At 48.8% G+C, this 24,998-nt stretch overlaps 8 protein-coding genes across 8 annotated transcripts; 3 read left to right on the plus strand and 5 right to left on the minus strand.

Moving 5' to 3' along the window:
• Positions 1-164: 164 nt before the first annotated feature.
• On the minus strand, positions 165-2,953 carry BDV27DRAFT_41558 (putative NADH-ubiquinone oxidoreductase 64 kDa subunit). Its single transcript, XM_032076575.1, has 5 exons — positions 1,952-2,953; positions 1,546-1,886; positions 1,343-1,493; positions 555-1,286; positions 165-483 (listed from the first exon to the last, which is right to left on the minus strand). The coding sequence occupies exons 1-5, from the start codon at positions 2,766-2,768 to the stop codon at positions 467-469; spliced, it is 2,058 nt and encodes a 685-aa protein (XP_031923426.1). The 5' UTR covers positions 2,769-2,953; the 3' UTR covers positions 165-466.
• Positions 2,954-3,534: 581 nt separating this feature from the next.
• On the minus strand, positions 3,535-9,216 carry BDV27DRAFT_41573 (putative sister chromatid cohesion protein Mis4). The gene is made up of 5 exons (XM_032076576.1): positions 8,936-9,216; positions 8,684-8,873; positions 8,494-8,630; positions 6,430-8,443; positions 3,535-6,375 (listed from the first exon to the last, which is right to left on the minus strand). Exons 1-5 carry the CDS (start codon positions 9,093-9,095, stop codon positions 3,564-3,566), a joined length of 5,313 nt encoding a protein of 1,770 aa, XP_031923427.1. The 5' UTR covers positions 9,096-9,216; the 3' UTR covers positions 3,535-3,563.
• A 193-nt stretch (positions 9,217-9,409) lies between these two features.
• On the plus strand, positions 9,410-10,089 carry BDV27DRAFT_41580 (DNA-directed RNA polymerase I core subunit RPA12). Its single transcript, XM_032076577.1, has 3 exons — positions 9,410-9,589; positions 9,652-9,883; positions 9,951-10,089. The coding sequence occupies exons 1-3, from the start codon at positions 9,475-9,477 to the stop codon at positions 9,967-9,969; spliced, it is 366 nt and encodes a 121-aa protein (XP_031923429.1). The 5' UTR covers positions 9,410-9,474; the 3' UTR covers positions 9,970-10,089.
• BDV27DRAFT_134628 (deoxyhypusine monooxygenase) lies at positions 9,410-11,300 on the minus strand. Its single transcript, XM_032068340.1, has 4 exons — positions 10,686-11,300; positions 9,951-10,597; positions 9,652-9,883; positions 9,410-9,589 (listed from the first exon to the last, which is right to left on the minus strand). The coding sequence occupies exons 1-2, from the start codon at positions 11,172-11,174 to the stop codon at positions 10,067-10,069; spliced, it is 1,020 nt and encodes a 339-aa protein (XP_031923428.1). The 5' UTR covers positions 11,175-11,300; the 3' UTR covers positions 9,410-9,589; positions 9,652-9,883; positions 9,951-10,066.
• Positions 11,301-12,124: 824 nt separating this feature from the next.
• On the minus strand, positions 12,125-13,026 carry BDV27DRAFT_134629 (ETC complex I subunit). The gene is made up of 3 exons (XM_032068341.1): positions 12,748-13,026; positions 12,587-12,697; positions 12,125-12,534 (listed from the first exon to the last, which is right to left on the minus strand). Exons 1-3 carry the CDS (start codon positions 12,984-12,986, stop codon positions 12,225-12,227), a joined length of 660 nt encoding a protein of 219 aa, XP_031923430.1. The 5' UTR covers positions 12,987-13,026; the 3' UTR covers positions 12,125-12,224.
• Positions 13,027-13,176: 150 nt separating this feature from the next.
• Positions 13,177-14,249, plus strand: BDV27DRAFT_134630 (F1F0 ATP synthase subunit f). Its single transcript, XM_032068342.1, has 6 exons — positions 13,177-13,214; positions 13,297-13,353; positions 13,423-13,437; positions 13,584-13,734; positions 13,792-13,857; positions 13,914-14,249. The coding sequence occupies exons 2-6, from the start codon at positions 13,306-13,308 to the stop codon at positions 13,937-13,939; spliced, it is 306 nt and encodes a 101-aa protein (XP_031923431.1). The 5' UTR covers positions 13,177-13,214; positions 13,297-13,305; the 3' UTR covers positions 13,940-14,249.
• Positions 14,250-14,838: 589 nt separating this feature from the next.
• On the plus strand, positions 14,839-19,025 carry BDV27DRAFT_161747 (uncharacterized protein; the record flags this gene model as incomplete). The annotated part of the gene is made up of 4 exons (XM_032073272.1): positions 14,839-15,129; positions 15,184-15,439; positions 15,492-15,662; positions 15,718-19,025. 4 exons carry the CDS (start codon positions 14,839-14,841, stop codon positions 19,023-19,025), a joined length of 4,026 nt encoding a protein of 1,341 aa, XP_031923432.1.
• A 1,017-nt stretch (positions 19,026-20,042) lies between these two features.
• cef1 (putative cell division control protein (Cdc5)) lies at positions 20,043-24,972 on the minus strand (the record flags this gene model as incomplete). The annotated part of the gene is made up of 10 exons (XM_032070960.1): positions 20,043-20,201; positions 20,266-21,416; positions 21,469-21,503; positions 21,560-21,624; positions 21,711-21,738; positions 21,825-21,946; positions 22,420-24,376; positions 24,429-24,772; positions 24,856-24,889; positions 24,947-24,972. 10 exons carry the CDS (start codon positions 24,970-24,972, stop codon positions 20,043-20,045), a joined length of 3,921 nt encoding a protein of 1,306 aa, XP_031923433.1.
• Positions 24,973-24,998: the final 26 nt, after the last annotated feature.

Below are 24,998 nucleotides of genomic sequence, written 5' to 3' on the forward strand. Positions count from 1 at the left end.
GTTGGTCCCTTCCATATATTCTCTCCCGGAAATGTGTAGTTCTAGGGAGTTAGTATGGGGTCATAGAATATATATATATATGCCGTACAGTGGCATGCGGGAACAAGATGGAAAACACATACCGAGGCTATATATTTTAGTAGTGCTATGTATAAATGAGCTTCATACTAGCGAGATATACAGAAATGACTTAAGCCAAAAGACGAGAAGAACTCCTCCTATAGTAAAATAGTCCTTTGGCTATTCCTGAAGAGATAGATACAACAATAATATGATATTCTCAAAGCATACAAGGAGGATCCAGCCATTACCAGTGACCATCACAAATGGTATCTATTGGAAATGTAAAGAGATCACGAAAAACAGGTATATCCCAACAAATTTTAAATAAAGAGTAGATGATAAAATGCCACCATGTAGTTTATAGCAGGTACCGCTGCTAGGGTGGTTTACTGTAGCTAAATAATCAGAAACTCATGAGGTCTGGGACAATAAGCGCATTAGTACCGGATTGTATCACAGTTCAAACACAGGGAAAGGGGATGGAAACTAACCTCTTCCAAACAGGGCTCTCTTCGCCCAGTCCATAGCAAGCATACAGCGGGTACGCAGGCTGACACTCTCGGCAAAGTACACACTACGCCACAAATACATGGCCAGAACACCACCGCTGAAGTTCAATCCTCCGAAATCGAAGACGGCGGCGTTACTGATGTAGGCTAGACTGCCAAGGTGCTTGTACTTGAACGCCTTGTAGACGGCTTCGTCGAGGTCGCCGTGATCTATTTCGTTGGCTCTCATGCCGGGAAGCGCGGCGGCAATCTTGGTAAGTTTGCGACCTAGATACTCGCCTTGCTGGTTGGCACGCTGGGCAGTGGCAGGCAGGGATGTAAGTTTATTGTCGATCTGGTGCAGGAGCTCGGAGAGTTCACCGAACTCGAGAGTGCCGGAATGATCCTTGTCGTACTGTTCGAAGAGCCTGTCTAGCCGGCGAAGGTGGTTGGATGCTTGAGGGAAACGCTTCCTGACCCGGTTGGCGACGTCTCTCCATTCACGGAATGTGAGATGCAGCTTCTCTGGGTCTTTGCCTTTCTCCCAGGCGATTGTGCGCAAAAAGGATACGATATGGTCGGCCACATTGTTCTGAACTGTCGAGCAATCGCCAATAGCATACACATCACCAAGCGGGGCCCCGATCAGGCGTAGGTGTGAGTCAGTTTCCAAAGCGTGTTTGTTGTTCTGTGCATCAAGCTTGGCCGAGAGCTTCCTGCAAATTTCGGCTGGGGCTAGGGCAACGATAAGCTTTTAATGAAGCATACAAGAATGGGCTAGATTCACTTACCGACACCCGTCGACCACAAGCAGAGACCCATAGGAATTTCCTTCAGTACAGGCTTGCCATCCTCCATTTGGGTGAATACAACCTTGTCATCGCGAACTTCTTTCACTCGGGAATTCGTCAAGACATCAACATGATCTCGAGCGAAACGCGCCTGCACGATTAATAAGGATAGATTTGGCCGTATGGTGGTAGTATCAACTCACCTCAGCATACTTAGAAAGGGCTTCATCGTAAGTGTTCAGGATGTGAGTACGGCTTTGGATGATGTGGACAGAGATCTCGTTTCTCAAGATCTTGGGGAAGGAGTAGAGCAGGTCTTCGTTGAGCAAATCAAACAGCTCAGCTGCGAATTCAACACCGGTTGGACCACCGCCACAAACGACGAAAGAAAGTAGACGTTTGCGTTCCTCGTCACTGGTCGTCGGTAGACAGGCCAATTCCATGTTATCCAAAACTTGATTCTTGATCTGGCGAGCGTCATCAATAGTCTTTAGGAAGTGACAGTTCTCAAGCCCTTTAACACCATGAGGATTCGTTGTACAACCTGAATGACCGAGACGTTAGTGAACAGATTGTTCGGTAAAAAGGCTGGCGGAACTGCACACATACCAACACCAATGACAAGTTTGTCGTACGGGACATAGAAGTTCTGCTTTTGCCCATTGGCATCGACCTGGGACACCTCAACCAGCTTCTCAGAGAATTCAACGTCTACCGCCTCGCCTTTCAGAAAGTGACCATTGACCCGCTGAACGATCCGCCGGACTGGTTCAACGAGCGACCTTAATCCAAGAGTGCCGACCGTTGCAGAGGGCAACATAGGAGTGAAGAGGAAATAGTTGGTGGGCGAAACGACCGTGACATGGTAGTCGCCGGGATTCAATTGTTTGAGAAGAGCGATACTGCCCCAACCTGTACCTAGGATAACCAGCCTCGGCTTGTCCTTCTGTTCCGTCATAGCCTCCGAATCATAATCCCCAACCAGCACATCGGCAACAGGCAAGTTCTTGGGGCCGCCGCGCCGGGGATTCAGAGCCAACTCCGAGACCGGAATATCTTCAGCACTTGAGTGTTCACGGTACGTGGTCGCATCGTAGATAAAGAAAGCTACCACTGCAGCACCGCTCATGACAACGAAGAACCCACAATAGGCAAATGTCTTGACAAACGCATTTCGAAAAGAGGATTTTTGTGGAGCGTCAGTTGACTCCGGCGCTGTTGATTGGTGTCGGATCGAGTAGTGACTGTTGAAGAACGCACGCGACGCTAGGCATTGCGGTACGGAGGTTTGACGAAGGGGTAGAGCTCGGGAGGTAGCGAGCCTAGTTGATCCCAAGGGTTTTGAGGAATATAGCCGACTCGACAAAAACCCAATTCTCCTCAGCGCCGTTTGGTCCGGTCGACTCCGGAGCAACACTGCGCTCATGGCGTGCAGGGTGGCCAATGATGGCTACAAATTGCTCAGCACAGGAGAACAGAAACTGTGAAATGGTCAGGTTAAGCGATTGAGATGTAAGGCAAATAGCGAGTGAATTAGCAACCGGTCAACAGCAGAGAGAGAGGGAGAAATCTGGGGAGGAGGCCCAAGGGGAAAATAATGCAAGACGGAAGACGGAATAGTTTGGTGTTGTCGTTCACCGACGCTACGTCATGCTTGGGACTAAGCCTTTTTATTTAGGTCTTGGACCCGCCCGGATCCTTTGCCGGCTTGGTCTTTCGATCAAATCTGCTAACTAGTTAATGAAAGGTCGGTTTACCTAACACAATGGATGACCTCAAATTACGCGACAATTTGCGAAATACCTCGTCAGGGACATAAATCATGTATCATTTGGGGAAATAATATACTAGGAAAGAAAATAAAATAATACATGCAAGTCTTGTAGACAGCAACTAGTACCGCCCAAGACTTCAATTTAGGGAATACATTATATGGGAAACAACGCATAGTGATAACCTTTGACCTTATATGACGTGCGCCGCCACCCTATGGATAACCACCCAAATAACATGGTAGAAGAGATCAGAAGAAATATATGGAATACAAAGATGTCCATTAGCGCCCTTCAGAAAAAAAAATATATCATGTCACCGGGAATTTCAGAAACAAACCGTGTATTCCCCAACGCCAGCCCTATCCCATATGCGAGGTCTATGCAATAAACAACCAAAGAAATGAGCGTTGACTACGCCAGGCAGCCAAAAACAGCACGTAATTCCTTCAGTTCCAATCAGATTCGGCATCAGACTCTATGCTGGCTCTCTTCTTGCCTGATCCAGGCTTTCTCCCCCGGGGCCTCTTTGTGGGATTTTGCCCTGACATGGAGCTCTTTCGTTTCATAGGACGCGGCCCACTGGAAGTTCCAAGAGCTGCTGGGTCGTCCATATCAGTAACGCCGTCGTCAACTTCCGCTTCCATGTCATCGTCGACTTTGAATTCATCGTCAATGGCAAGCAATGTGGCGAACTCCCGACACTTGCTAACCATGTTCTCTTCGCTCTCCAAGGATGTCATGTTTCGATTGATGGCGTCCCAGCATTTATCGCCAGTCACGCCGTGGACCTTTGTGGCCGACTTGTTCAGCTCTTTAGACGCAGCTTTAGCCTCCTTGTTGCGAACGTGAGCAGTCACACCGTAAACGCGGCGGAGGTACGTGCGAGCTTCCCAGAGCATCGAAAGCGCCGCGGCTGCTGTAGCCAATTGCCGCAGAGCTTGTGGGTTGATCTGCTGCAAGGGTACCAGGTGGGGTGGAGGGTCTGCGGTGGGAATAGCTACTCCCTCCCCCTGTAGCTGTTCTAGCTTAGCGGAAAAGAGTTCCGTTTCAATGGCATGGGCTACAACCGTCCCAGTAGAAGCCACAATTCGCTCCATGCAGCCTATAGTCGGTACAAGCTCGGAAAGTTGTGCATACTCAAAGAAGGCGAGATTATGAGCCACAAAACGGGCTAGCAAAAGGTGCTCTGGTGGATTACCAGTGGTATCAAGCTTCTTAAGCTCGAAATTAACTTTTGCGCAGAGGTTTGAAAGAAATTTCTTCTGATACCGACTATTACTGATTTTGATGATCTCAAATAGTGGTGCCAACTTGGCAACATATGGACGGTTCAGCGCACCGGTGGAATCTCCGACAACGTCGCGTTGGTAATAGAAGGCCTCCTGAACAGCTCGCATGTATTCTCTTTCAAACATAGATTCATACTGTTGATGGAGCATTTTATGTGTCTCGAATGCAACTTTAGCGATAGAGGGAATAGTGGACGTCTCAAGTGACACTAGCACGCCTGCACACTCTTTTGGGTGGACAAGCCCCTGACGGTTGATACTAGCAATCAATTCGATAGCAGTTAGAGCATAAGAATCCTGTCGTGATTGCGCAACTCGAAGCATATTCTGAAGGAAATGCTGAGCAATCAATGCAGCTGCTCCATCATTATCGCTGGCCTTCAGCGAGCCGCCTAACCTCGTCGTGCTTTCTTGGTCCAAGGCTTCGGCAGAGGGCAAAACAGACTTTTCAGCTTTGCCTTCGTGCATTGCGAAGAAGTCTGCAAATGCCCGCAAGACAATATTCTGGAGGCTCGGGTTATTTTCCTTGAAAACCATGGATAGTATCCGTCTCGATTCATCTCGACTGAATTGAGCAGGCCAGGACTGGCAGATAGAGCCTAGGCTCTCTAGAGCCATTACTCTTAGTTCGAGAGGCTGTTTCGGAAGGGTAAATGGGATGATCGAATCGACCACCAAGCCAGCTACTGATCCGCCGTTCCAAGATGGGAAAGCGTTTTTGAAGTGTGGCTCATACTTTTCGAGATCACAATGTCGTCCGACACAACCCGCGATCCGGATATAACTTTTAGCTCGAGCTAGGACAGCCATATTGGCATTGTCGGAGAGGTCAATGTTTTTGTAATGTTGTATTGGCTTGAGCACAGAAATGGTAAGCTTCACGAGTCTGTCAGTATTCTGTAGAACCCCGTTGATAGTCCAAAGACAGGCCATCACTTCATTCAGTTCTGAGCGAGCAAGTTTGGCAACGCTCTTGAACAGATCATTTTGTACTTCCTTCAAGAGAGTGTTGTGAGCAGAGGAGAGGTATGGTAAAACACATCGATAAATCACAACCACAGATCGGAAGAGGAAGAGGTCTTCCGCAGTGGCAAGATGCCCAATGTAAGGGTGAAGAGTCTCCAACTGGTCGGGGCGGAATAGCTTCGCATTTGCCTTTGCGAACACAGTTATCGTCTGTAGGAGAGCTTGTTGGAATTCTTTTCCTGCATCGCTATCCTCCACCAGCTTTTCGAACATGGTAGAGACCATTGCCTTGCACACTTTGAAATTCGAAGACGATGATTTAGAGCTGTCGGACAGAATTTTTCTGAGACAACCGCCGAGCGTTTCGAGCGCTGTCTCGCTGCGCTGCACTAAGCTAACAAATAGTGTCACTCGCTCCCCCAAGCCAACCTTCAATTTAGGGCCATCTTGCGCTGAGTCAACAAACTCGTAGAAAGGGGCCAGCCAGATCTCCTCAAAAGTCTGACGAGCCAGAGTGGAGACACTCTCTTCAAGGTCTCCTGTCCGTTGAAGGAAGCTGTCCAGAATCGCTAACTTCAGCTCAGTACGTGAGGTCTTGAGATAGATGTCCTTAAGTAAACCAATGCATCGTTTTCTCACACCGGCGGTTGGATCAGCAGCACAGGTCAATATACTCCGACAGCCATCCTCTTCAAGTTTCGGTTTTAGGGAAATGCATTTCGCAATCAGAGAGAGCGCAGAGTCACGCACCATAGGGGATGCATCGGTAGCACATCGAAGAATAACACGCATCACCGATGTGTCCCTATCGAGAAGGCTTGGGTCCTTCTCAAGCATGTAGATAACGCTTTTCAAACTGCGGCTGCGGACTTTGGCTTGGTCACTGGCAATAGAATTAAGTAGAACCTTCAAGATCGTATCGAAAGCTTTGCAAAAGCTCGAGTTCAGAACGGTCACTATGTATGAGAATCTTCCATGCGCAGCAGATATATTATTAAAATGCCTATTAAACCTATTAGGGTCGAATCAGCAACAAGCACTTCACCCGATTACTTACCTGTGGGTTTCCAGCCACAGTGGGTCAGAAAACAATTTTGCAAAAAGATCGACAAGGTTTTCAGTCATATCATCATAAGTAACATCGTCCCTCTCGTCTGCATTATAATAGACTGAACAGAAAGACTTTGCCCACTGCGCCAAATAGTAACCCCGAGCACTGGTGAGCTGCCAATCGTCTAGGTGACGAACTTGAAGAAAATACTCCAGAGTCATCCGATAGGGGCCTTCTGCGACAACGAGATCTTGAGGATGGAGGGCACGCCCGGAGTAATCTTCAAATAACTGTTTTAGAAAGTCGGTCAGCTCACTGTCAGATTCTTCCATGGTTGGAAGTAAATGCTGGGCAGTCACGATAAGATCTGATATCGCAGATCCCATCCAGCCGAGGAGCTCAAGTGCCATGCTCTTTGCAGTAGCAGGGCTCTTATCCAGGTCGGCAATGCCAACCATATGAGAGGCCATTATGCGGAGAAGTAACTCTGCGGCAGGCCAGTCTGTCGACCCTAGGACGCCAATCAAATCCTCGGTAAACAAATCAAGGATGTTCCGATACGGCTGATCACCTGTTTTGGTGGATGTCATTGCTCGTTGAACAATAAACTTCACTATATACTGAGCACTGCGGACGGCATTATCGTAGAGGCGATTGACCTTCGTTGCTAACTGCTCCATGGTCAATTCGGTTCCATCATCATCATCTTCCCTTCCGCGTGGATCATCCAGCTGTTCATCTTCGCCGCCGTCACCTGAAGGTGGAAGTTTAGATTTCGTTCTTGATGAACGTGACGTCGGTACATCTAACGCAGTTGTCTGAACCAGTTGCATGACCAATGCCGTTAGAAGCTGGATATTTTTGCCATCAGCGAGCTTGAACTGTCTTGCACTTTGCCGTGTTGACGGCAGCTTTTCCAGAGAAACTAAAATCTCATCCAAGATAAATGGGCGCTGAGCGGGGTATTTAGAGAATACTTTGGCAAGGACATCCATAGCCCCGCGTCGAACGGACTCATATTTCTGGAATCCCACTGCAGAATCCTTCTCTGTGTGAGAATTTTCTACAAATATCAGTTTGCAAGCAAAAAATTCAGCCGCTGTGACAGTTCCTTCAGAAACGTCTATCCGTGAAAGGAAATCAGCGAAAAGCGCAAGAGCCTTTTTGCTTTGCTGAATCAATCCCCCGATAACACGTTTCTGGGCAGAGAAGAACTCAAAATGACGGGCCTCTTTCCCACCGGGTCGAGCTTCTACAGCAGGGATGACACAGTGGTCGAATGTTTGATTGAGAACGTTCGGAATGGCCTCGATCAGATCCTCAGGACAAAGGTCTCGTTCCGTCTGAGAGCCCGACATAGTCAGTAATAGGGTACCTACTGCAAGAAGAGCATTGTGCATATCGTCTATCTTCTTCAGCCATTCTTGCGCTTCGGAGTCGTTGGAGGGATCCTCCAATCTTAAATCAGGTGATTGTGCAGCAATGACGGGCTTCTCACAAAGCTTCTGAATCCTGTTCAAATAGTCCGATGGGATATCCTGGAGTCTGTTGAATCCCACTACCTTCCGGATAGCCTTCTGGAGACGACTGTGGATATCCGAAGACAGAAGCGATCCGCTGATATCAAGCGCCCGGGGAGCCAAAAACACCGCGTTTGGGTGCTCAACCGTCGTAGCAGACGTCATGCCTGGTTCTAGTTGATCCTCGGCTTCGAATATTTCATGAAGTAAGTCCTGAAGCTTCACTAGAGCTGCGTCTGCCTCCTCTTTCTGGTCCTTGAGCCGGATTGCTGCAAGGTTATCGTCCCCATCAGTATTGAGCTTCCTCCGCTTTGAAACAACACGATTATCAGCGTCGGGAGGTACCGATTTGATTGGAATCACTACGGACAAGTTGCTCGACATATTATTATGTTGATTGTAGGGCGCGGGCGTCGATTTATTTGCCGCATGTGCTTTCGAATTCCAGGAACTAGCCTTTTGAGAGCGCTTCTCATCCTCAGCTTGCGATGGCGTGGGATCTGTGACATGTCAGTCTAGCGTCTAACTGGTTGGAATAGGCCAACCTTACAGCGAAATGCTATATCTGTTGATTCCAACATCATTCTCGCGAATGAGCCCAGATTGCTGCGACTGGAAGTATGCTCGTTGGAGAGAGTGGGAAGGGGACGTTGGTCATTACGAGAGGCTATAGGAATCTTGAACTTGCTGATGAAATCATGAGCTTTATTTCGTAACTGTGAGGTATTGGAGACGCTTACAACTCGGTTAACTGGTCACCATCCAGCAACTGTTGCAGATATTCTCGAGATGTCTCTAACCGGCTGGACTCATCACGCCCAGACGAAACTTCGTCGTTGAGTTCGGTCAAAGTAGTACGGCCGGATTGAAGGATATGGTTGATAGAGGTAGTATTAGGGGGCCGACCAACATCAGGACGTAGTATGCAATCTACAAAGAATCGTGTATCAGCTAGCGGTTACCATGTCCCGTTAGGCTTCATATCAAATCACCTAGGCCAAATATTGGAGAACTGGACATGGGTGAGTATTGCAAAGCATCTTCCACATATAACGGCTTGTCCCGGTGCTGTGGTAGCCCACTGGGCGTGTGAGCCTGCGCTTGAGGGCCATTGATGACGACCTGAACGGCCGGATGCCAGTTGCGGTCCATGATGAACTGGGGGTTTCGTTAAGGGAGGATTGGAGTTGAGGACCCAGGCGATTTGAAAAGAAGGAAATGGCATGCTCCTACTGGAGACATGGCTTTCAAGCAAAAGACTCAAATCTCATCTCCGTCCTAAATCCTGTCTTCTTGAGAGACTCCACGATAAAAACAATGCAATAATTATTATCATGCCAGGCACGGGTCTCTTGCCGCTGCCGTTTCTGACCGCCCGGCACTAATCATGTATGTCCATCAGGAAGTGGCCCGTGCTCTGGGAATTCTTTCCGCCAGCCAACCAGCCAAAGAAAAAAAAAAAAGTAGTACTAACTAATCGCTCCAGATACCTCTTACAACTACAAGTTTATTCAAGCCACCACTTGTCAAGATGTCTGCGATTGGGTCCTTAATTTTCTGCAATGACTGTGGAAATTTATTAGATGAGTCGTCTGGTGACCCTACAAAACTCATTGTCTGCAGTATCTGCGGAGCTCGTAATCGAGGTAAGTTGATTTCACTCGGCGAAGTCTCTGCCTGGCTCATATTAACCTCATTCGCCTTTCAGACATTGTCCCTAAAACTATCGTCTCTGAATCCAAAGCGAGTGCATTCCCTTCGACACTGAGGGCAAAAAGATCTGCAGTCCAGAACTTGACAGCTGCAGATAAAAGGACAGAAGCTCTTACACAACATACTTGTGCGAGATGTGGTAGGAAAGAGATGTATTTCACAACTGTGCAATTGCGCAGTGCAGACGAAGGAAGCACGGTCTTTTACACTTGCGTTTGCGGTTACAAGTATGCCACTTGACTTCCATTGGCCCTCGATGGTCATTCGTGCACGATGCTAATATTTGATTTACAGGGAGACACAAAACAACTAAACATCAGAAAGGACTTCTATTTTGGGTTCGCGGCTGTACATCTATGAAGCGAGTATCAATTAAGCCACTGTAATCTTTTTTAGTTTACGGAAATTCATCAAGCAGCAGATACAGCGGCCGGGGCTGCTGAATCCGGTACCAACGCATACTCCATCTCCCCGTTCTTCTCATACTCCGCCATATCTAGAGCCACAATAATGCTGTCTCTCACCACCTGCTCTGGGTCGTGCAAGAACTTCTTTAGGGTGTCCTCCACACCTTCAACATCACCCAAGCTACCAAGAGCCTCAGCAGCCTCGTGTCGTACCATACCCATTTCTTTCTGATCACTGAGGGTTTCTGTGAGACTAGGAACAGACGCCGGGTGGCAGAGCTGACCGAACACAAAGGCAACTTCATGGCGGAAGAGAGCAGACGGGTCCTTGAGTCCTTTAGCTAACGCTTCGACAGCTTCGACAGCTGTTGGAAGATCAGGGGGCGAGGCAAGGTCGCGCAGGGCAAACATAGCGCGGTATCTTTGGAACAAAGGGAGCTTTGTGTTGAGCAATGTTTTTTCCAAGTCGGAAATAGAAGGCTGGCTGGACGCCATTGGGAGTGGTGGGGCTGGGTCAATCGAGGTAAAATCACTGCATTGAAGAAACAAATACAATTAGAAGAATTTCCCAAAAACAAAGCTGTTAGCGGATATGGGAGCATTTGAAACGGTTGTAGTACCTAGGCTTCAGTTTCTCGCTCTTCCTTTCTTCCGAATTCTCCCAGAGAATTCTGTCGACGGCGATGTCACATGTCTCTCTAATAACATCCTCTTCTTTCTCATCATCCCGCAAAGCTTTCAGGACACCCAGACTAGTGTCAAATCCCAGAGCACCGAGACCCTCCGCGGCTTCATGGCGACACATTGCATCTTGTTCCGTGTTCTTCACCACTTCCAGCAAATACGAGACTGCATCTGGATTACGAGTCTGGCCCAAGCAGTATGCGAGCTCATGCTTCAGCAAAGCCGAGGACGACGTAAACCCCGCTGCGATGGCCTGGATTGCAGGCAATGTCTTCTCGGTGGGCGGTTGCAAACAAGCAATGTACTTCAGGGAGAACAGGGCGCGGAATCGGCGGGCAAGCGGCTCGGACTCATTGACGAGAACTTTGCGAAGAGTCAGGATGGTTTCATCCACTCCCTCAGGGTGGTCAACTGCAGTAGAAGTCATTTTATATCTAGTCTGTATGTTTTCGCGATAGCCCAAGAGCAGAGGGAAAGTATGAAATCACAGAGTGAGTATATGTAAATTTTCGATCTTATCTTCACCAGATAATAAATTTTAGGTGGGGTGGCGGGGTTGTCCGGCCGCAACTAGGCCTGAAAAAAAAAAGGGAAAAAATTAGTACTTCGACATCTTTTCTGACTTAAGGCTTAGTACCGGAGTTTGCGAGAGTCTCTCATTCTTTACCAAAATTTTAGGCAAATATTCTTTCGCAGAGTTAGTAGGTTATATATGTGGGACTTGGGAATTTACCGTTTATACGTATGTATAGTTTCTAAGGAGAGACTATATAAAATTTATCTACTCTTCCTTTCACCCAGTTATTATGGAGACTTGCAAAGTGCAAACAGAAAATAATTCTGGTTATAATGGACTTGGATTTGTTTATAATTAACCAGAACGCTCAGAGTTCACATATTTTTTTTTTTTTTTGGTTTAGCTGCATGCCGTCTGTTATAAAGCTTACAAGTGCAATTCGTATGTACATGAGTATTTCAATCATTATCTTAAGTCATCTGCATTGGGTAAATTAATATAGAAGGGTCTATCGTAAGAGGCAGTTATATGCACACGCACACGCTCACTACGTCATTCGCAAATCTTCACAGAAGATAAAAAAAATATTAAAGATCGAGAGGTGCTGCTGTGAATATTCGCTTTCTCTTGGCGTAAACGAGCTCCTCTGCTATGTTTATAGGCAAAATGAATCGCGCCCTTCAGTCGAGCTGGTACAACACTCTAAAAGCCATGGAAGTATTGGGCAGAGCTGGCTAGATAGCTTTCTCGGTCATTGGGAGCACAGACCGAAATCAGCCCATGAAGAACTATAAGTACGTGCTCCCCTGTCCAGTGAACCGTCCCGCCTGGGTGGTCGGGAGTCTGGCCTTCAGTCTATGGGCCTTGAAAGCATGTTAAAGAGTCATGTAACACCTGAAAGAGCAATTCCGAAAGAGTAAAAATCTGGGCTTATGTACAAGATACACTTGATGTAATCGATTATTTGGTCCTGATGTGCTTGATCTTCTTCGGTTCGTGAACGAAGTTGTTCGCATAAGCCTTAGGAACGAATCTGCGCTCATTTGGCTCCTGAACAAAATACTCATAGCCTTGCTTCTGCGCGAACATAATGGCATCCTCCTTGGACTTGAAGTTCAGATGAGTGCCTTGCATATTATCAGCAGACGATTGCCAGCCCATCAGAGGGTTTTCCCAGCGGTGGCCCTTCTGCAACACATCCCAATCCATCCTCCAATGGTGCTGGTGCCAGGTACCAGATTGCGTGGCGGGCTTCGAGGGGCGGTAGATTCTAAATGGCATAATTAGCGTTTGAGATGGATTTTCGAAGGTTGCATCTATACCTGACAGTACGAGCCTGGAGGTCGGTAGGAGCACCAGAAAGAACAGCAGCTGGAACGGTGTCGCCGGGCTCGCTTCCATCCATGACACGTTTAGGCACAGGAGAGAATTTCCTACGTCTCTGTCAGCCAAATCGCTCCTGGTGTTACGTGGAGTCCCTTACGAGGTGCCGTGATCAATTGTGGCCTCATAATCCGGTTGGTGACGAGCCATTGCCTCAGCAGGGCCCTCCTGGCGGATCAATGAGCTGTCCTTGGGAGGTACCGCCGGGGCATCAGCAGGGCTGGTTTTCACGGAAGGGTCGCCTCGACCGGTGTTAGTGGACAGAAAACGAGCATTGATAGGTGCGGCAAGCCGGCCAGCTCGGAAGCAGGCGAGATTTCCTGCTCTGAAAAGCGACATTGTGGCAATTGTGTCCCTCGTTGGCTGAGCAGAACAAGACGCTGAGGAAGTGCAATTGCCAGGTGAGGTATGCGGCAAGTTGCTGGTCGTTAAGACGAATCCAAATCCGGTTAGCGCAGCATGAGGCTCCCTGCGTTAGGAACCGCTCATCCGACAACCCGCTTTCTGTTGGCACTTCCCTTCTCTCTGCCATTAGCCCATCATCTCAGTCCACTTGCTCGTATCAAGGTAAGAAATATGCTTATAAGATAGATCTTGTCTATCTTAATATTTACTGGTGTGTATTTCAGACTTTTCTAACCCGACTTAGTCAAACAAGATGAGCTACATCACTCGCCGAGGTCTTTCGACCCTGATCCCTCCCAAGGTAAGAACCCGCGAAGAGAACGAGAACTGACGGGAATATTTTGAACAAACGATACTGATTCGTCTCTAGATCGCTTCTCCTAACGTGAGACTCCCTTCCCCTACCGTCATGCTCCCCGACAGCCATTGAAGTCGATCTGCTCGGAACAATTTCTTTTTTCAATGCGGCTCGGGACACCGTAGCATACAGTTTCTCCCGCTCGTTACTGGATTTCACTGACACTTGGAAAGGCGATTGGTGCTGCCAAGGATGCTGCCCGTATGGACCGCGTTGTGAACTTCTATGCCCGCCTTCCCCGTGGCTCGGCTCCTGAAGTTAAGCCTACTGGTCTCATTGGCCGCTACCAGGCTCGTTACTTCGGCAAGAACCCCTCTGCTGCTCGTAAGTAGTCACTCTCGCTCCTAAAGGTATACATGGCATTCGCTGATAACCAAATAGCCCTTGCCCACGCCATCGGTGGCATTCTCCTCCTCGGCTACAGCATGGAGTACTACTTCCACCTCCGTATGTTTTCCTTTCTATACCGTACTATGGGCGTCGAGAATCTAACACAAGTCTAGGCCACCACAAGAACCACCCCCACTAAATTTTCTCGCTATGATTTGAGGGGCGCGGAAGATTTGTGTATATACCGCTGACCTAGAATGAAGGCAATGTAGAACACATTCAGGCTTTTTTATTACGTTTTACAGACGCCTAGTTAGTAGTGACTCACCGTTGTCTCCAGATCATTTAGGATTGTGTCATAGGATGACTAAAGCAACAATGAATCATATCTTGCGCTACTTCAAGGAATGAGCTTTAGTCATGTTAACTATAGACTGGTATTAGTGACAAAAAGTCTGGATCATGTGAATACAATAGACTAGGATTGAAAAGGAAGAAAAGAAGTATAGCCTGAAGAAAAAAGAACAGAAAAACGTAAATAAAAAGGCACGTATCCACTATTTAAATAGTTCCCAATATCACTACTTGTAATAAGAAAATAACAAGGATACTAGTGAAGTGAATGTCAGCATCGGCCGCAACAGGTCCAGCCACAAAGGTTTGCTTTACGGAGTACTTCACTCGTCCCACGCTAACCGAAAACAGCCACCCTTAGTCTCAACCTGAACCGCCCATCCGTCCATGACTGCTGCCATCACCCGATCACATCAACCTGAGAAGCACCACTTTACTGTTGAACCTCCCTTTGGGGACTAACTGGGCAGCTGGCTCTCACTCTTCTACTAGAATTTCCCGCCCGCCCGACCTTGTTTCACCGAGTGTTATCTCTTGTTCTCTACCTGGGACATTCTCCGCTGTCCACCTGGTCGCTTGGAGCTTTTCACGGCTCAGGCAGTTGAGCTAATAGTTCGACCGTGGCGATTCTCGATACCTGACAATAGGTACTTCTCAGACCGTTCCTTCAAGTTTAGCCATGAGTTCAACCTTATAGTCGCCACTTGTTTCAGTGTTTACAGTTTCAGAACGCTTCTCTAACAGATGTCGCAACCTGTTGGCCTCACAGACTCGAGAATTGTTATGGCAGAGCAGAGCAGCCACGATGTGGTAAATCAAACCCTGTCGGGCGGCGAGCCTTCGCCTTCCGACGTTCCTGCGAGCACCAACGACAAGAAACCTGCCGGAGGGGACGTGGGGGAGATCAAACATACCGCAACAGATACACAGCTCGAAACAATTACGAACGCTGAGCAAGGCACGCATGATACGAGTTCATCCGAGACGTATAACGAAAAGAATGCCCCGGGGAGGGATACGGAACAATCGACGACCGTGAGTCTTGGTTACCCGGGTATTACAAGGGCCCCCATACTGAATTAGACATAGGATAATTCGAGGCAAGGTCCTGGGCCAGTGGCGACAAGGGCACTTGAATTAAATGGAGTAGCATCCGGTTCCGATGTTGGAGAGGATACGGCCTCTCAGGGCGGCTCAGAATCTGACGCCAGTCGAACGGAGAGCAGACTTAACTCACGTGCAAGTTCAACAAAGAGGCCTACATCATTCAAGCCAGTCTCCTTCGCAAAGTTTTCAGTGCCCAAAGCTCCAGGAACGCCCCCGACCGCTAAGATTGCTGAGAAAGGTATTTATCCTTGCCAAGGTGCCACGCCAATTAGAAGTCTAACCGATCCTAGCTCCGTTGTCTTCAACTACCCCGCTGGGTGTACCGTTGCAGAGCTCACGACCACGCTTGGTCGCGAAAACCACTAGCAGCTTACGCGACTCACTATCGAAAACTGGGACGAGTGCGGCGAGGCCAGCTGGAAGTGGGCCTGACCCAAATCAAGTTTGGAATAAGAACCGACGTAAGGCAGTATCGATAGACTCTGGAAGTCTCCGCTAATTATGAATTGTGTACAGCGGTCCAGCAGACTCCACCGAAACACTTGACGGACGAAGAGCTTAAGCAGCAGTATGGAATCCACATGACGTCGCGTATCCAAGAAGATGGCGGTGGAACAGAGGCAAAGTGGGCCGATATTGATGATGATGAAGATGACTGGGCGCCGGAAACAATTGAATGGACTGATGGAACAAAGACAAATCTTTCTCAAGTGGAACACACTGCGGCGCCAAAGCAAGAGCGCAGGCCGTCGATGGAAACCAAGGACGACTTCCCGCCTCCACGCCCTGAGCAAGTCCCCACTACCAAAGAGACTACCAAGTTTGTCCCAAGACCTACGACTTCAGTTGGACCGAACCCCACTGTTCTCAGGCTGGGGGCAAATGCGGAAAGACAGGCAAAGAGCGCAAGCATCTCTTCTAAAGGTACTAACGACAAATCGCCGTCACTATCTACAAGTCCGGCGCCACCCCCAGCTAAGTCACCATGGGCTCCTCTACCACCAGTCGAGAAAATATCTCCTGTTATACCTCCTGTGCAAGTTCAACCTCAGGTACATACTTCGCCCAGAGAGCCACACACAATCGACCGTTATAGCGGCGTTACTCATCCGAAGGAGATTGCCGCAGACGACTTCAACCGGTCATGGAAAGACTCGCAGTCTGGTACCCGTGAGCTATACAACTCCCGGTCGGGTCGGTATGAGCCAGTATCTGAAACTAGGAAAGGATCTTGGCGCACTGAACAGAGCTTCCGCACCCCCTCCGTGTTGCAGAGGCCCGCACAGGGCGAACAGGCAGGACCTGCGGAGCCTTCACCCGCGTTTCAGACACATAGATCAAGCGGACAGGATGGCATTCACTGGACACGTCGGCGAACTTCATCTAATGTCAGCGGAGGAAGTGGCAGCTTTGCACGTCGGATGTCAATTGGTCGAACCGATGCAACTCAACGGTCATTTGAAACTAGAAGAGGATCACAGGCGAACGGTATGGCCGAACCCCCGTTGCCGGGATTGGTGCCTCAACAGGAGACACCTTTGCGGGATCCTTCTCCTGCTCGACATGGCCCCGGTCATTCCTGGCCTCCGCGTGGTGCGGCCGGCGTACATGAAAGAGCTTCTGATGCACCTGATGGCACGAGTCAGCCATATGTTCCTTATGCTGTTAACCAAACTGCGACCCCACAGGCGCCCCAGGAAGATCCAGTTGCCATGCAAGAACGTATTATGAAAGAAAAGAGAATGGAAGCTCGGCAGCGAAGAATAGAGCAAGAAGAAAAGGAGGAGGCTGCCAAACGGGAAAGGATCCGGCAAAAGCTCGAAGCCCTTGGTCCACCTCCTGATAAACCCAAGTCGCAGCGCAAGGAGACTCTGGAAGGCAGTAAGCCTGACACTGTTCCCTCCCCCGGTGTTGTTCATACATCGTTGTCCCCTCCCAAACCCCCGGTTCCGGAACCGACGGGAGAGCCAAAGCAATATGGAATGATGAAGGTTCATCATCCCGACACTGTAAGAAAGTTGGTGGAGAGGGAAAGAGCTGGGGAAAAGTCTTCGTCGACGGCTAATTCCCGACGTGCCCCTTCACCTCCCCGGGAATCCAAGTCTGACACTAGCACGACGAATGGACTCCAACAGCCTGGTGACTCTCAAACTCAAGCGCCTGAAAAATTGACAGAGAACAAACTCGATGAGCAGTCAACCCAGTGGAGGGGTGGCCTTAACGCTTCTAGTTCGTACCCACCGTGGACTCCCAATGCCAAATTAGTCGGGACCTCTCCTTCCATGGCGAATCCTTGGAAACCTCTTAGTAGTGACAAGACCTTGGGTAATGGTATATTTGAACAGGGTCTTCCCGGGTTTCCGCCAGGAAGAGATGTTCCACTGCGCAACCCGCTTGTTTTGGATCAGCCCCCTGTCGCTTCAGGATCACAATCGTTCTCTACACCTTCGCGCTCGCCTCAAGAAAGTACACCAATATCCCCCATATCGTCCCCTAAAGTTAGGCATGCACCATACGAGTCTTTGAATCCCATCGCCCGTCCTGGACCTATTGGACCTCCAAGTTCGCAGAATCAATGGCAACATGACAACCGTGTCGTTGGGACCGTTGCCTGGAACAATTTCCATACAGTTGCTGCCAAGCGCGAAGCAGAAGAAAATGAAAAACTTCGTAATGAGATGAACGCTGCGCGCGAGGGACCATCTTCTCTACAGGTAACTTTCAACGAGACTTGGCGGCAGGTACGGACTGGAGACCAAGCCGGGCAAAGACAGGTTGTTGGTATATCTAGAACAGCAGATACCAACGCACCGAATCCACCAAATCCTCTTCCGGGGCTGGATCACTCTGTTGGTCCTCTTCCCTTTACAGAGACCAATTCACGCCCTCTTGGCAGCGTTCCAGTTCGAAGTTCGCGATTCTTCCCACAGGCATCCGAGCAGTACAAGAAGCCACCTTTTGCGGAAGGCGATTTTATTCGCAGCCCCTCACCACCGCCACCAGAAGAAATGTCAACCCATCCAGTATTCACAGGGAATACCAGCAAGCCTTTGGTACACCTTCCTGCGCCAAGGCCCATTGTCAAACTTCCACCGAAAGTCATCGCTCCACCACAACCTCCTCCCACCTTCGCATCTATGGCCGCTGCGCCGCCCCGCCCTCCTGTCTCTACTGCTACTTCGTGGCAGGAGAAGATTAACACCTTATTTGGCAAAAAGACAGTGCCTGAGAGGAAGACTGCATTGGCCGTGACATCTGCATCCAAAGAACCCCTGGACGTATTGCATATCGCCGCAGTTTCAGTCTCGCTTCCTCAACATGGCGAGCAACCAATAGGAGACGGCGAGATAACTGCTAAGCAGGTTGAAGAAACCGAAGAGATATTTGAGGACCGTGAAGTAGGATCTCTACCTGTTGTTCGAGTACCTACTAGGGCTCCTCCCGCAGCTTGGCAGGCGGCGCCGCCACCTTCGCAGTCGAGACTACGAGCTAAGCATCTGAAGCTAATGCAGGTTCATAGCGTTGAACCTTATTCATTTGGTTTCCAAGATAAAGATGGCTCGGGAAATGTGCGGGTTTCAATCCGTTTCCCAGGTACAATCATTGCGAAAACGGTAGCCCTGCCGAGGAAGGCAGGAAGCCAGAACCCCCGGCCGCGTGGAACTTCGACCTATAAGCCTCGAAAGAACACGAAACCCCGCGAAGGATCTGGAGCTTCGAACCCCAAGAAATCATCCTCCCAGCAGAGCAATGAAACAAGCTCTCCGCGGCACCAGTCGCGCAATGCTTCCTGGGGCCCACGTACTTATAGCGGGTCTCGTTAAGCGCAGCCTGAAAGTATCCATGCGGAATATGTCCCGTTTTTTGAGTTACGTTTCAGCCTTGAAATGGCCTTTGTCAGGTTTCCGATATTCGTTGAGCGTCTTTTTTCGGTATTGATGAGCTACGCCTGTAGGGGAATTGACGGGTCTGGTTTTGCCTTGAATTTCTAGTGCTCTTCTTAATGTCCTTATCTTTTCTAACCGTACATTATTTCCTCCATCTACCTTATCAACACTGGCCCCGAGCAACATCGCCATATTGAGTTGGATGGGAAATCCTTCCCTTCCGCATACAAAACACCAGTCCTGTGACTTATTCTACTGTCCGTATGAGAGAAATACAGATGTTCGAGTCTGTCTTACTTTCTTCTCATTTTACTTCCTCTCAGCCAATTTTCTTTACTCCTTCGTGTCCCATGAGCAGGCTCTGCTGTTTGATGTACTGAGTCCCGTTTTGCACTTTCACTTGTCTCAAAATCCTGTTTCGGGCTCTACTATACCTATACATCTCATCCAGGAGACTTTGGCACTTGAAGCAAAGCCTGTGTATTCCTTGCTCTCATGGTTAGAAGCCAAGGACAGGCTGGGGACTGAAGTACGAAGGTCTGTCTTGAGACTCGATATGCGTGTATCTAGCATCGTGCCAGGCCAGGTCTGCATTAAATTTCTCGTTTATATCTTCAGGAACTTTTTGGCATTGTAGACGGTGTAATAATCCACTTTTTGTTCATCAACTCTCTCTGCGTTGCTAGATATAGGAAGAGGTATTAGAGCGAACTTCACATATGGTTGATCGCTTGAGTATATTAAAATATCATCTAGTCCCCGACGTTGTTAAACAACCTCTAATCCAAACAAGCCACTGAAACAGAACCAGTAAAACACCAGTGACCAAGCCCCACGCTAATTATATCATACAAATGCCCGACACCGAAAGAGATGATTTTATGTACAAGTTTAAGGCGAGAGAAAAATTGCTTTGCCATGTGTAAATAATTTTCGGCCGGGCTTTTTTTCACCTCACCAATTCCACGTTCGACTTGAAGCTGTGAAAACTGGAGGCTTCCATTGCAAACGTGCAGGGTCAATTTTGCGCGACCCTTTAATTTTCTCTTTTTCAAGACGCTTATTGTGTTGTTCGACGACTTGGTCCGTGAGGACGATAACCCAGTTTCCTTTCTATACAAACGGTTAGTTATCTGTTTCGAGCATACGGGGTGAAGGGTAGGGTCTGGTAACATACGTGGTACCTAAGCATATTGAACACGACTAGCGTCTCATGCACATCCTTCTCGGTCATGGATGTTAACACAGCAAGCTCGTTCTCACTCATGGACTCTCGACCCGGCTCTATGAGTAACTCCACGAGTGTTTCTCGCCAGTATTGCCGGTAACTTAGCAGACCCAGGTCACTGAGGGGCTTTTCTGGAGAGCCAAGCTTTCCTTCTCGCTTGCTGAGCTCATAACTGAAGGAAATAAGCAGTCGCCCGTAGCCGAGACGCTGGTATTGTGGTAAAGTCAAAATACAAGCGAGGTTATAACCTTCTGCGGAATCTTTTTCTTTGGAAAAATAGCCCACCAGATGGCAACCGGTCTCATCTCGAGTGGCCATGCAGTAGAATAGGAAAGGGTCGACGTCGTAGTAGAGTGTTTTATGGTCAAGGAAGAGCTTGCTAAGAAGACAAAGGTTGCGGCACCAGGTGCGCTGGCGTCGACCGTCCACTTCAAAGAATGATATATGATCATCACGATAGATCTCGTTCCCAGGGGGGTGCACAAGGGTACATTTCGCACGGTGGCGCTCAAAAGCGCGTTTGTTGTCGAAATAACTCAAGCAAAATTCATCAATGTAGATCATGTCGACATCTGAGAACGATGCAGGATAAGGAGAGAAGTACCACGGCTCAATGTCAAACTTGCCCATTTGTAGACGATTCAAGTTACGCACACGGTGAATTTCCGTGGGATTTTGGGTCATACTCCCGCTTGTACGCAATCGTTCGATTTCCTCTTCGCGTGACATTTTACCTTGTTCATGCTCCTCCTTGGTATCCGTGAAACTGACGCCGATCATATCAACATCTTCCAATTCGGGCTTAGGGGTCACGTCTGCAGAAATGGCTTCCGAATCTAAGACTGACAAATTTGCAGGCGTCTCGTCACGGTTTTCTTTCCCGCCTGCCTTAGACGGACGCTGTGCCTTACCAACATTGGTACTTTTGCCCGTCAAAAGATCAGGGGTTGCCGAAACCTCGCGGCTTCCGGCTCTTGCACGCTTCTGAGCATTCTTGCTTGGTGCTTTGTTACCAGGACCTGCTTTCTTCTTCTCTGGTTTTTCAGGCTGCGGCCACTCAACCTCGTGGGATAAATCAATCCTTGCGGAATCAATCCACTCTACAATTGTGTCAGCACGATCTTGCAATATAGATACTGACGCTAGACTTACCGTCGAGACGCTTATTGAAATCGACGTAATGGACGCTAGAGTCTGATTAGCACTCTTATGTAGGCACATTCCATGTCTATTTGAGACATACTAAAAGCTTGGACCATCTTTGCGTTGTCTGATAGACAAGATTTCGGCTTTTCTCAATTCTCCATCCTACCAAGCTATGTCAGTTTATAGTTCGATGCATGATATCAATCACGTGATTATATAAAATTTGAAGGGATTGAATAGCAACTAACCTTCTGAACCATAGCCTTAACACCGATTCTATCGTTCTGATTAGTGGATGCGACCGATAAAATAGATATCAAGGACACTATAAATAATTTCTCAGGGTATATTCAGCGACATACCGAATGGTATTGAGGGTGGCAAACCCCTTCTCAACGGGGTCCGGCGTTGCGGTTGCCTCCCCATGGGAATCTCTGACACCCATCGTGTCGGGGGAGTGATACTCGATCGATCTAACGGGTTTCTATAGATGGAGATACAATAGTGGAGGGAATACGCGATGCAGGCGGAGGGAGACGATACTGGAGGGGATGGAGGATTGTCCGTTGCGATGCTCGGAAGAGACCGCCTTTGAGGCTGTTTGCCTAAGGTTCCCAACCTGTGGTCATCTTATCATCCGTTTTTAGTAGCCCTGACAACCCGATATTGACAGTGACAGTCAGTCATAATGTGGTTCTTTTTCTGGTTGAGCATGCAAATGATGCTTCTACATTTCATTCAGTTTGTCTTGAGTATCCCCTTAATAAAATAGGCTTGAGCCAACAATAGAGCCACCGCATAAAGAGACAGTATGAGAAAACTTCCAGTAAAACCCGATACACACGCCATGTATGAAAACTTGCAGCAAATGTGGAAGAAGGCATAATTGGATTACATTTTGGAGTACAAAATTCAAGCACTAACCTCACAACTTCGGCATCAATGCCATCCGTTGACCATCCCCCCGGTCCCTGCAACGAGTTCATCAAGCTCCTCTTTTCGGGTCCGGTATACTTCTTGAGCTTCACGCTCTCTTCTCATGACAAAGGCCACGTCGTCCCGCAGCTTCTCTAGCCTCGTAGAAATGGCTGCCTCCTCAGAAATCTGCAAGTTACGGAATGCATCTAGCTCATCCTTTGACTTCTCCAAAGCAGCGCTGGCTTCAAGTATCTTAGTCCGTAGCATCTTCGCCCGGTTTTGATACCCACCGTAATGTAGCGCAAGCTTCTTCTCAAGTTTGTTTCCTCTCTCGGCTGTGGCAAGCAGAGAGGCTTGCACATTATCAAAAACACTAATCATGCGTTGCTCTTGTTGGTACTCGTCCTCTTCGTCGTCGGCATAATTGGAGAGACCTGGAAGAGCCTTCGAGTGTGTAGTTGTCCACTGTGCATCGAAGTTCTCTGTCCACTCCGGTTTCTTTTCATCGGTAGTGGCTTCAGTGACAATAGCCCTGCGAGCTGCTTCCATCAACGTGTCGTCAAACCGTTCCACCTTCCGTGCTTTGCCCTCTACCTTAGCACCGGGGACGGGGAATTTTCGAGCATCGTGGGCAATGAGCAAGGCAGCCTCCTTGGAGATCATACCGACAATCGGATCCGTCACTTGCGACGCACGTTCGACCAGCGCGTCTATATCTAGAACGCTTGGACGGGGCAGTGATCGCTGATAGACTTGTGATTGACGCTTTAATTCAGCCTGTGCTGCCTTTTCTCGCGCCTCTCTTTCCCTCCTGTCACGCTCCGCCATATCCTCTTCCCTATATTCCTCACTGACGGTTGGCTCTGCAGACTCTGAAGGAAGTTCTTCCAGTTCCCATTCGGTTTCTTTTGGTTTTGGCAGCGCAGAAAGCTTGCTGCGAATGCTTTGGCGCATAAAATTCTCGTGCATCCTGATCTCCTTCGGAGTGCTCCCAACAAGTTGTCCGCCTTCCATCTGATTCAAGGAGAAATGGTCACGGGGGGTTCGTAGAGGGGTCGCCCCCGGACCAACACCTCCACGCATAGGTGTCGCACCGACACCACCATTGGCCTGTCGGAAAGGCGTGGCCATAGGGTTCGGGGTGACAATCTCTTGGCGCCGTGGTGCAATACCATCAAAGCCGGTAGAAGATCCTCCCTCGTGCAAAGGTGTGTTCTCTCCTCCCAGCAATGATGATTGGGTTTCAGTAAGGGCTCTGATGTTCTTAATCTCATTGGCGATATGATCTTCCTCCGGCGCAGCGCGAGGAGTCCTGATCGGTGTCCCGCCAACGATTGCCGAATAATTTCCAAGCAATCCTCTTGTCATTTCTTCATCTCCAGCCATTTTGCTGGCCTTATCACCTGCCATACCCATCTTGATGATATCCTCCATTTCACTTTCACTAACCTGGGGGCTTGGTAGGACAAGAGCTCTTCTTTTGCTACTCTGCTCCGCCTCGCGGATCTTCTGCATTTGCCCAGCTCTTGCTGCTGCTGCAGAAGCAGCAGAATTGCCGTTCTTATCATTTTTCCTCTTCTTGCGCTCCGCCTCCTCGTCTTGGTCTCCTTTGCGCTTGTTGGCAAGCTGTTGCTTACGGGGGTCGAACATTTCGCGCTGTCTCTCATTCCTCGCTTCTTCCTCCATAGTATCGTAAAAACCAGGGGCTGCCGGCTTTTCGAATGGGATATCGGCATTGTAATCCATCTCACCCTTCTTTCGAGTGACAACCTTGATGTTGATACCAGCATTTTTGAGTTCACGACGCTTCTGAAGCACAGCAAGTCTCCGGGATTCTTCCAGCTGTCGTTCTCTAGCTTTTCTCTTTGCTTTCTTTCCTTGTGTATTCGCCAAACGAGCTCGAGCTTCACTCAGCATCTCCTTTTCGTCTTCGTCAAGGTCAATTGTATCCGGGCGAGCGGGCTTCGATTCAGGGTCGGGATCTAATTCGCCAGGCCTAGTTAAAGTTAGCGAAAAGGAATCCATAGCATAAGTACATATTAGCATACCGTAACCGTCTCACATCGTCCGCACTTGGTGCAGCGGTCTCCCCGCCCTCAGGACCTCCTAGACCGAACTCGTCGTTTTCACGAGCTTCCGCCTCATCCAACAATTTCTGGTAGCGCTCGAGACATTGAGTGGCCGTACGTCCAACTATTGGTGCAATCGTACGCCACTGAGTGGGCATCAACTTGGCCAAATGCAGTAGCTTCTCATCCTCCTCCCTCGACCACTCGACCTTCCGGATGCCGGGATCCAGCCATTCCACCCATCGGGCCTTGCATTGCTTAGGTGTTTTTCTGGCTAGAAGTGAGGATACTCGCGCCCACTGGTTGAGACCATACTTGGACACCTGTAAGATGTCATCTATTAGTGACCGCCCGATCACACCACAACAAGCTTCTTCAAATTCGTCTAGCGCGCATGTTAACTTACCGCCGCCCGAAGCACCTCATCTTCGATATTCGTCCTAAATACATGTGAGCCTTTGATCAATAGGAATATTGCAAGTCGCAATAGCTCTTACCAGACACCTCCTTTGACCACCGGCATGGTTGTTAAGATTCAGCAGCCGTCTT

The sequence above is a fragment of the Aspergillus caelatus genome (genome assembly GCF_009193585.1).
Source record: "Aspergillus caelatus strain CBS 763.97 unplaced genomic scaffold BDV27scaffold_216, whole genome shotgun sequence".
In the NCBI taxonomy this organism is placed as follows: Eukaryota; Fungi; Ascomycota; class Eurotiomycetes; order Eurotiales; family Aspergillaceae; genus Aspergillus; species Aspergillus caelatus.

What these genes read in the sequence shown, in the direction of transcription:
- BDV27DRAFT_41558 (XM_032076575.1), bottom strand. Translation starts at nt 2,768, where the DNA reads ATGAGCGCAGTGTTGCTCCGGAGTCGACCGGACCAAACGGCGCTGAGG. An exon ending in CCCTTTCTAAGTATGCTGAG is followed by an intron (nt 1,494 to 1,545) that starts GTGAGTTGATAC and finishes TTAATCGTGCAG; the next exon opens with GCGCGTTTCGCTCGAGATCA. An exon ending in CTTGTGGTCGACGGGTGTCG is followed by an intron (nt 1,287 to 1,342) that starts GTAAGTGAATCT and finishes TCGTTGCCCTAG; the next exon opens with CCCCAGCCGAAATTTGCAGG.
- BDV27DRAFT_134628 (XM_032068340.1), bottom strand. Translation starts at nt 11,174, where the DNA reads ATGACTTCTACTGCAGTTGACCACCCTGAGGGAGTGGATGAAACCATC. An exon ending in AGAGCGAGAAACTGAAGCCT is followed by an intron (nt 10,598 to 10,685) that starts AGGTACTACAAC and finishes TTTCTTCAATGC; the next exon opens with AGTGATTTTACCTCGATTGA.
- BDV27DRAFT_134629 (XM_032068341.1), bottom strand. Translation starts at nt 12,986, where the DNA reads ATGTCGCTTTTCAGAGCAGGAAATCTCGCCTGCTTCCGAGCTGGCCGG. An exon ending in ACAATTGATCACGGCACCTC is followed by an intron (nt 12,698 to 12,747) that starts GTAAGGGACTCC and finishes ACAGAGACGTAG; the next exon opens with GAAATTCTCTCCTGTGCCTA. An exon ending in CTCCAGGCTCGTACTGTCAG is followed by an intron (nt 12,535 to 12,586) that starts GTATAGATGCAA and finishes TATGCCATTTAG; the next exon opens with AATCTACCGCCCCTCGAAGC.
- BDV27DRAFT_41573 (XM_032076576.1), bottom strand. Translation starts at nt 9,095, where the DNA reads ATGGACCGCAACTGGCATCCGGCCGTTCAGGTCGTCATCAATGGCCCT. An exon ending in AACAGATATAGCATTTCGCT is followed by an intron (nt 8,444 to 8,493) that starts GTAAGGTTGGCC and finishes GACATGTCACAG; the next exon opens with ATCCCACGCCATCGCAAGCT. An exon ending in CTGTGGCTGGAAACCCACAG is followed by an intron (nt 6,376 to 6,429) that starts GTAAGTAATCGG and finishes TAGGTTTAATAG; the next exon opens with GCATTTTAATAATATATCTG.
- BDV27DRAFT_41580 (XM_032076577.1), top strand. Translation starts at nt 9,475, where the DNA reads ATGTCTGCGATTGGGTCCTTAATTTTCTGCAATGACTGTGGAAATTTA. An exon ending in CTGCGGAGCTCGTAATCGAG is followed by an intron (nt 9,590 to 9,651) that starts GTAAGTTGATTT and finishes TTCGCCTTTCAG; the next exon opens with ACATTGTCCCTAAAACTATC.
- BDV27DRAFT_134630 (XM_032068342.1), top strand. Translation starts at nt 13,306, where the DNA reads ATGAGCTACATCACTCGCCGAGGTCTTTCGACCCTGATCCCTCCCAAG. An exon ending in CAAGAACCCCTCTGCTGCTC is followed by an intron (nt 13,735 to 13,791) that starts GTAAGTAGTCAC and finishes ATAACCAAATAG; the next exon opens with CCCTTGCCCACGCCATCGGT. An exon ending in GGAGTACTACTTCCACCTCC is followed by an intron (nt 13,858 to 13,913) that starts GTATGTTTTCCT and finishes ACACAAGTCTAG; the next exon opens with GCCACCACAAGAACCACCCC.